Source organism: Equus quagga, chromosome 6 (genome assembly GCF_021613505.1).
Source record: "Equus quagga isolate Etosha38 chromosome 6, UCLA_HA_Equagga_1.0, whole genome shotgun sequence".
Lineage (NCBI taxonomy): Eukaryota > Metazoa > Chordata > Mammalia > Perissodactyla > Equidae > Equus > Equus quagga.
Window position 1 is genome coordinate 17,823,441 of NC_060272.1, and position 9,096 is coordinate 17,832,536.

Consider the following 9,096-nt stretch of genomic DNA (forward strand, 5'->3'; position numbering starts at 1 on the left):
GGAGGGGGAGAGCTTTGCCGGGCAGCGGCTACCGGCCGGGAGTTCGCCAACAACCGCAACTGGAGCGGAAGGACAAAAAGAAAGCGAAGGGCAAACTGTCACCGTGGGGTGGGGGCACCGCCGAGAAGTTATAGGGCCGGGGAGAGGATTTTCCCGAGCGCTTGGCCGGAGAGACCAGGGCGGCCGGGAGCGCGGCGCGGCCCTGGCCTGGTCCCCCAGCCCCCTCCTCCCGGGCGGGAGCGACGCCGGGGCGCAAAGTGGGGTGCGGCGAGCGCAGGCGGGCCGAACGGGTCCCCGCGGATAGCCAACATTGATTTCCTCCGGGCCGAGGGCGACGGCCCGGGCGGTGGCGGCGGGCTGCAGCCGCGGCACAGCGAGAGCATGTCCAAGCCGGTCGACCACGTCAAGCGGCCCATGAATGCCTTCATGGTGTGGTCGCGGGCTCAGCGGCGCAAGATGGCCCAGGAGAACCCCAAAATGCACAACTCGGAGATCAGCAAGCGCCTGGGCGCCGAGTGGAAGCTGCTCACCGAGTCGGAGAAGCGGCCGTTCATCGACGAGGCGAAGCGCCTGCGCGCCATGCACATGAAGGAGCACCCCGACTACAAGTACCGGCCGCGGCGCAAGCCCAAGACGCTGCTCAAGAAGGACAAGTTCGCCTTCCCGGTGCCCTACGGCCTGGGCGGCGTGGCCGACGCCGAGCACCCGGCGCTCAAGGCGGGCACCGGGCTGCACGCGGGCGCGGGCGGCGGCCTGGTGCCCGAGTCTCTGCTCGCCAACCCCGAGAAGGCGGCCGCAGCCGCCGCCGCCGCCGCCGCGCGCGTCTTCTTCCCGCAGTCGGCCGCCGCCGCCGCCGCAGCCGCTGCAGCCGCCGCAGCCGGCAGCCCCTACTCGCTGCTCGACCTGGGCTCTAAGATGGCAGAGATCTCGTCGTCGTCGTCCGGCCTCCCGTACGCCTCGTCGCTGGGCTACCCGACCGCCGGCGCGGGCGCCTTCCACGGCGCGGCGGCGGCGGCTGCAGCGGCGGCCGCGGCCGCCGGGGGGCACACGCACTCGCACCCCAGCCCGGGCAACCCGGGCTACATGATCCCGTGCAACTGCAGCGCGTGGCCCAGCCCCGGGCTGCAGCCGCCGCTCGCCTACATCCTGCTGCCGGGCATGGGCAAGCCTCAGCTGGACCCCTACCCCGCGGCCTACGCCGCCGCGCTATGACCCCGCGGGGCCGCCTTGCGAGGACCGGTGTGCACACGTGTACATATGTATAGGTACGAGCTCTATGGCCTCCCCTTGCGCCTTCCCGCGGCAGGGGCCCCGGTTTGTATGTACATAAGATGTATAGGAGCCAGGCAGAGGCAGAGATGCCAGTCGGGGCGCGAGTGGCCGAGCGCGCGAGTGCGCGGGCGAGTGTGCGTGTGGATTCACGGGATCATTTCAGACCTGCACTTCGGCAGCCAACTTTAAAGAGGGCGGTTGTATCCGGCAGCAGTTGGTGTTTGCTTTGCACTTCGGAACCTGTTGCGTTTTGGCCCACAGAGACGGAGGAGTGACTTTTTGACATGTTGGGCTTTCCAGTTTTGTTTGTTGGAAGTTTATTGTCGGTTTTGGTTTTTTTCCTCATTATCTTCCTTTTCCCCGCCCCCCTCTCCTGGTCTGCGTTGCATGCACGCTGTTCAAATGTTAGGTCTGCAATGGCTGGCACAAGGGAAAAGCTGAGCAGTGTCATTAGTTTCTCGGAGCGGGACGGCTCTGAGCAGCCTTGCTCCGTGTTTTACTGTTTGAACTTTGCAAATCGCAGTCCTCTCAAGCAGAACCCCCAGACCGGATCCGTTCTTGACCAGTGACCGGCTCGAATCTGGCCTTTTGTATGTGAGATGATCCCGGTTTCTTTTGTTTATCACGCCATATGCAAATCAGAACAAGGGCTCTTTCTCAAGAGCAAGGAAGGCAAACAAGAAATATGTGTGAGATGAAAAGCTGTCAGTTGGATTTTTTTCCCTTAAAAAAACAAAACAAAACTACTAGAAGTCTCCCTGAGTCCGCTCGCTTGAATTTCTTACACGGTTTACAGGAAGGAAAAAGACACGGCTCCTATTTTCCGCTTATGGCTGCGTTCACCTTAAGATGTAAATGTGTATATGTCCGTGAAAACTTTGAGTCTTTGAAAATGTGTTATTTGCGTTGCCCTAAATTTGAGTCGGTTTTAGACTCTAAAGCATTTTGAGCAAATGTCAAAGTTAACTTTTAAAAATTGCGGGACTATTTCAGAATCGCAGTTTTATCTAAGATTAAATCAGACTTTTTTGTCTGAGTGGTAATTATATATTTATTATTTAGCAAAACTGAAAAAAAGAAACCCAGAATTGTTTCGACAGATGTCTCTCATTTTCAGCTAGTATTTCTCCACCAACTTTAACTGTTTAAATGTGTTTTGGAGTTCCCTCCCCAATTAGCTTATTTTTTAGATCACTTGCAATTCATTTGCAAGTTATGATAAAACACATTTTAGAGAAAAGAACCCTCCTCAATTATAGCTTTTTTGTTTCTTTTTAAATGTATATATTTTGACTAATGTTTGTGAATGAAGTTGGCTAACATGTATTTAGTTTCCTTTTGGCTTTATGTAATATAAAGTTTTTAAAAGTTTAAGTATTGGTTTTAACCTTTATGTGTAAATGGTTTTCTTGTGTGATCTAATTTAATATTAGACGTCTAAACTATATCTGTAAATTAGAATCCGACTATCACTCTGTTCATTTTTTTTGAACAAAGAGTTTAAATAAAGCCTGAACCAGGGAAAAGAGAAAATCCTCTATTGCTTGTTGAGTTCCTAACTAGATTTCTATCTGAATCGCCCTACGTGCCTGGTCCAGGTGAAGCGTAAGGTATCCCCCAAAGGCAGCCTTTGTTCGCTTTTGAGTAGATTTACTAGGAAATCTAAATCAAGCCATTGTTATTCAGAGCCAAAAACCTGATTTATCACATTTTTAATCGTGAATAGGAAAGAAGATAAAAAAAAAAAAAAAAACCCAAGTAGTTGTATTATCTTGGAAAAAAAAAAAGGCATTCATGAACCAGTAGAACAGAGTCCATTGAAAACATCCAGACTGTTCAAAGCATTTCAGTAGTTTCCAGTAACATTCTAAGAGGGGAAAGTTGCCTGACCACTTTATCTTGTTAGTAGGACAGCCCCACCGCTTAAATCGGTGTAATTTGTTTGCGTATCTTTGGCATATTCCTTGTTTACACCTTAAGACTTTGTTTGGAAGGATAACCACTGCTAACGACAATGTACAACTTTTGGCCTCTTTCGGGCTTTATTCTGTCATGCTAATGGCATTAAAACAGAAGTATAACAAATTCTAATAGAGAGGGTTGAATTTCCAGGGCTGGACAAGTTTCCACTGGAGAAAGCTTTGAAATCACAAAGGATTTTAATTTTAGAAAAGAAATTATAGGGCACCAGGAAGAATAGCAGAGAAAAAAAAAATTAACTGTAGGGTGATCTTTATTCCCCCCCAACTGAGATACCAATTCTCAAGATACAAGACTCAACTAGTCCTAAACTAGTTTACCCTTTGACAGACCGTTTCTGGAGCTGCACGTCTTTATAAGCGACCTAACTCTTTAAAGTCATTGTTTTCCCCCAACGGAATAATATTTTAAAAACCATGAAAAGTTTTAGAAATGTGAGATATAGGCTCTGCTGGTTTTGACCCCGATTCACTAATTAAAACGATCCCTATCCTGTTATTCCCCGAGCTCTTTGCAATATTATAAGTTAATTCATATGGTTCTGAGCGATTATGCAAAACTAATTTGGACTGTCCAGGGGTAATTATCCCTGACACGGTTAATTAAATCCTTTCAAGGCTTCGTCTTTCCCTTTTGTAGCAGCCCATCACTTCTCAACACGGAACTTCCTGCGGCTCGCTGGAAATCACCCCAGCCCTAAATCTTAGTTACCTCCCTGAGGCTTCCAGCTCGGCCCCACCGGCCTGAAGACTGCCCGCCCCCTCCCCTTTTCCCAAAGATGAGCCTTTTCTGGGAGCAATGCTCCGGAGTGTTGATGAATGAGAAGAAGACTAGAAAGATGGGGAAGGAGAGGGGGGAGGATGCCAGGGGTGAGCACGCAGGGTCACATCGCCAGCAGATTGTGCGGCTGTTTGAGTAAGTCCACAGGGCCACAGGGGTGACTCGTTTATCACCACTCTGACTCCAGCGGGCTTGCTAACAAGTTGGCGGGTTTTACGCCTGGAGCAAGCCTCCTGCCAAGTTAGACTGTGCAGAATTAAGGGGGAGCGACTCTGGGGCAAGAGGACGTGGAGAAAGGGCCAGGTGTGTGCCTAAGAGGGACCCACAAATATAGCGCTGGGACGAGGCAAAGAGCTGTTGCTGGCTCGAGATCTCTCTCTCTCTGTCTACCCATCACTCTCTCTCTTTCTTCCCTTCCTTTTCTCCTTCCTTCCTTCTTTCCCTTCCTTCTTGTTCTTCCGTTTTCGTTTCTTTTTAAGGTTTAAAAAGCCACGACATTTCTTAGGGGGTCACAGTTGCCTAAGGGCTTCAAACAAGCTTCACATCTGAGGGGCCAGGCGTGTGTTGCCTTCTGGCTTTGCGCAAACAGGTGGAATGATTCTGTTTGAGCCGTAAGGACGGAGCTGGGGGACCCTGCCGGGCTCGGGGTGGCTCCCGGGGAGCAGTGGAGCTGGCTGCTATTGTCACTTCATTTGACAACTTCCCCCCACCCCCACACCCCCCCCGAAACTAGAACAAGAAAGCGTGGATCTCCCTCTCACCCCCAGGCTCGGGACTGCCTCGGCGAGGGGCGCAGAAGATGGAGAGAAGATTCCACCGTCTTCGCGGAACAGATAGGGACCGGAGCGCCAGCCAATCAGAGCGCGACTCGGCGCGGGCGCTCCCCGCCGCCGCCGCCGCCGCCTCGGGGCGAGCGAAGTTCCCGCAACTCGCCCGCCCGAAGTGGCCGCGTCTCTCCTGCGCCCGCAGCGCAGCGGAGGCGGAGAGCGCCGTCCAAACTTTATTAATCTCTCCCCCGTTCTTTCTCCCTCAGCCCAGTGCATCTCAAAGGTCAGCCCTCTCCTTTTAAAAGACTGATATTATTAATTCACTGACAATCCCTCCCCCCTCCATTTCTTTTTTCTCTCTTGCAGAGAAAAAAAAAAGGAGGGGAAATAGTGAAAAGAGCTTTTTTTTTTTTATCCTTTCTTTTTCTTTCTTTCTTTTTTCTTTTTTTTTTTTTTTTGTCCTTCAGTGGGAGCGTTTAGACAGTCGAGGAGGTTTTGTCCGGGAACAAAACGCAGGGTTGGGAGGTTTTGTGAGAGTGTTGTTTGTTGAAGTGGAGCTAAGAAAAAGCGGCGGCTTTCTCCTCATTGTGAAGAAACCAATCAGTGGTATTTGGAAAACTGTTAGCATTGTGCACTTCTTCTGTGTCCATTGTGAGGCGTTTCTTTTCACAAGGTTTTTTTTTCAGCCGATCCAGCTGGCCGGAATGAATAGCGGTGCAATGTGTACACGCTTTGTCCCTCCGGCCTTCAAGTAGCCCCCATTGAATAGACTAAGTTGACACTGCGTGACAGTGAAACAACATAATAAAAAATACATGAGCCCCTGAATAGGAGCAGGCGCATAAATAAATAAAATGGGTGACCAAAACTGGATAAACTGAATGACAAAACGGTGAAAGGGGAACAAAAAGATATTTAACACGCTAGATTAGCATTAGAATGCGATCTACAAGGCAGAACAATTGATGAATAGGTTTACCGGCCAAGAAAGAAATGGACTAAATGCCCTTTGAATAGATATGCTTTTTGCAAGGGCTTTGAATAGATATGCTTTTTGCAAGGGCTGAATGGGAAAAGGTAAAGATGAAGCTATGCAAATGAGCGGGGGAACTTTTTATATATATTCTTTAAACACACACACACACTGCGGGAGAAGTGTGTTGCCTCGGGATGTTTATAGAAGCAATAATTGCCATTATTAGCATTGTCTGCACCAGATAGAAATTGAACAGGTTGGGATAATATAGGGTAGCAGTAATTATTCTTCTAATTAATGGTCCTTTGCTACTCCAAAAAAGAAAAAAAGGAAAGGAGAAGTAAAAGTTATGCAGAAGTTATGTTTCCTTGTGTCCGACTGCCCAGCGCTGGAATCTGTGGAGCGGCAAGTCTGGCGATTCCAAGATGCCTGCTGATCTTAAAACAGTCCAGGGAGCCAATCCTTAGGCTCTCGGTTTCCATTTATACTGCGTTTTTGAGAGCCTATTACAGTGTCTGGTACATGCTAGGTGCTGAATGAATAGTTGTGGAATGAGTGAATAAATGTAAATTTAATGGGGAACCCGGGCCTCCTATGGGTGTTGGGGAGGGGCAATACCAAGGCCGAGGTTTGCCTTTCACCGCCCCTCCCCCCTTTTCTAGAGAACTGGTCCAGGCGGGAAGGTCGCCATCGCCTTCTCAGGGTTTTGCCTCCAGCCTACCTGGGCTGCTAGAAAAGATGTGAAGACCAAACAAGCGACGAGCAACTACTGCCCCCCCCACCCCCCCAATTCCATCTCTGTCCTCACCCTTAATCCACCCGGAGGAGCCTCACCTGTCTGCATAGAAACGTTGTACTCACCTCCTTAAAGAATTAGACTACGTTTAAAGGTTGGCTCTTTCCGTTGTTTCTCCTCTTGGTCCCTGCCCCCCTTCCCCTCCTGGCTGTACGTCTTTGGCTAACCCATGGGACAGGGACCCTCCTGGCTGAATTGTCCCCGGAGGCAGGGCGCGAACCCGCGGAGATCTGGGGTCCTCGGGTTCCCTGCACTGCCCTGGAGGCAGGCGTCCGTAGGGGCCTTTGCAGCTAACGGTATCAATTGTTTTATTTTTGATGATTGACTGCCAGGCCTACTCAGCTGCTGGGCCACCCAGCCGTCGAACTTTCCAGTCGCTTTCAGCGGGACCCCTGACTTAAATGATGAATGCAAATTCTAGATGGCCCAGCCGTGAAGTCCCTGCGAACGCGCGGAGGCGCAGAGGGCACTCTGAGCAGGGGCTCTGCGACCCTCCAGACGGCCGGCGGGAAACTAGGTTTTGAGAAGCAATGACAACTGCTTCTGAATTGTTGTGACAAAAGTGCATGGGGGGGGGGGGGGGGGGGGGGGGGGGGGGAGAATCCCAAACTCTCAAAACAGTGTTCTTTCCTTCTTCTTCTTCTTTTAAAAGAAGCAATGGAGCCTTACCAAGTGGCGGGGGGCGCGCAGAAGCATCGCAGATTTTAAAGTGTAACCTGAGCCTTCGCGGTTCAGCTTCCCTTAAAACATGCAAATTCCTAGAAATGGACAAATCTGAAAAACTTGCGAAGAGCTCTATCCGGATAAACCCGTTGGGAGTCACTTTGAGGAGATAAAACGCACAGCGATTTGGGGTGATGGGCATTTGTGGGGAGGCGGCTACCTGTTGGATTGCGTCGGCGCAGAGCAGGGAAGTGGTACTCGCAAGGCAAGGAGCGCAATGTGACACCCCACCCCTCCATTCCCCCCACTTCTCACCCCAGCCCCTCGCCGCACGGTTTGTCAGGTAGACTCCGTCACCCTTGCCTCGGCCGCCCCATCATTCACACTTGACTGGAGGAAATAAAGTCAGCTTTGGCTTTTTAATTCCTTTTGAAGATGTCTCCAACTGATTTCTACCTCCTTTGGGCTCCTCGCTTGATTGGGGGAGGGGTTATTTAGGGACTTTTTGACAAACAGCAGAAGTTTAGATATTAATTGTAAACACCTCGTTGCTCTCCTTGAGTGTATTTATTATCTGTTAGCCGAGGACTTGGAGACACACGGCCTATTACTCATTTTCGAGCCTCCAGACAAAGAATTCTCCTACTGAGATCGACCAGTAAAACCAGATTTCTTAAGGGAAATTACGAAGTCGTCTTGAGACTCTCTTCACGGAATGATATTACTGGATTGTCAATTTCACTTGAGCTCCCCCCTCGCTGCCCACCCCGCCTGCACAGTTTTATTTCGGGATCACCCCAAGGCAATTAGCTACTCGCAGAAAGCTTGAAATCCCTAAAGGAGAGGCACAGCCCAGGATAACAGAGACCGAGACAGGCTTTTCAGATCAGTTGTCTCCACTGCTGGTGCCATCTTTTCATAAGGTCAGGAGGGGAGAGAAGTCTGTTTGCAGAAGAGGGAATACTTTTAAAAGGGCTCTCAGGAACCCAGGGGTGTGGGGGGAGGCGAGAGCGAGGCAAGCTTCCTAGAATGTCACCACCGTGACATCCGCAGGGAGCCCAGTCTGTCCTCCCCAGAGTCCCCCGCAGGTACTGCCACTGAATTCAGGGAAGCCTTTAGCTCTTTCCCCATTTGCCCTGTGGGTATTTCCTGTCTAAAAGCTCGTGCACGCGCGCGCACACACCGAGTTGGGAGCGGACCCGGTTTATTTATCGCCACGTGGTAAACTCCGGGCTTGAGAGTCGTCGCCGAGATTCCACCGGACTGGAGAGCTACACGCGCGGCATCAGGAATCAGGGGAAATTGTGTGGGATTAGGACCGCGCGCAAACCACGAGAATTCTGTCTAACAAACGTTTGCGCGCAGTCTCCCCTGCTCTCTCCCACTTAGCTGAAGTTTTGGTAAGGGCGTTTGTTTCAAACTGGATCATCCGAATGGTGGCCTATATGGCCTCACCGTGCCTGCATAGACCTGCTCAATGCTAAGGAGTAAGACTACGCTCCTAGAGCCCCGGAAAGGAGACGGAGAACCTCTTCAGGGAAGCAGAAGAAAAATAAGTGCCGGGCGAAACGGAAGGAAGGGTGGGAGGATAAAAGAAAAAATCAGCACTAGAGAAAAAATGGAATTGCAGCACTACTGACACTCCCTCCTGCCTTCAGGTCCCACACCTGGGGCAGGTGCTGCGGAGGGCTGATGAGAGGTCAGACAAGCCCAACAGCAAGAGGAGGTGGAGGACCCGCGACCTCCCGACTCCCTCCAACCCCGACTCCTCTGCAACACCGCCGCCGTCCAGCCCCAGCTGAGAGAAGAACCTGGCCGGGGCTGGGGAGGGAAGGGAGTGGGAGATGATAACCACGCGGGCT

The 9,096-nt window shown here is 51.1% G+C and overlaps 1 protein-coding gene across 1 annotated transcript; it reads left to right on the forward strand.

Annotated features, from left to right (window-relative positions):
• Positions 1-246: 246 nt before the first annotated feature.
• On the forward strand, positions 247-2,814 carry SOX21 (SRY-box transcription factor 21). The gene has a single exon (XM_046665018.1). It carries the CDS (start codon positions 382-384, stop codon positions 1,210-1,212), a length of 831 nt encoding a protein of 276 aa, XP_046520974.1. The 5' UTR covers positions 247-381; the 3' UTR covers positions 1,213-2,814.
• Positions 2,815-9,096: the final 6,282 nt, after the last annotated feature.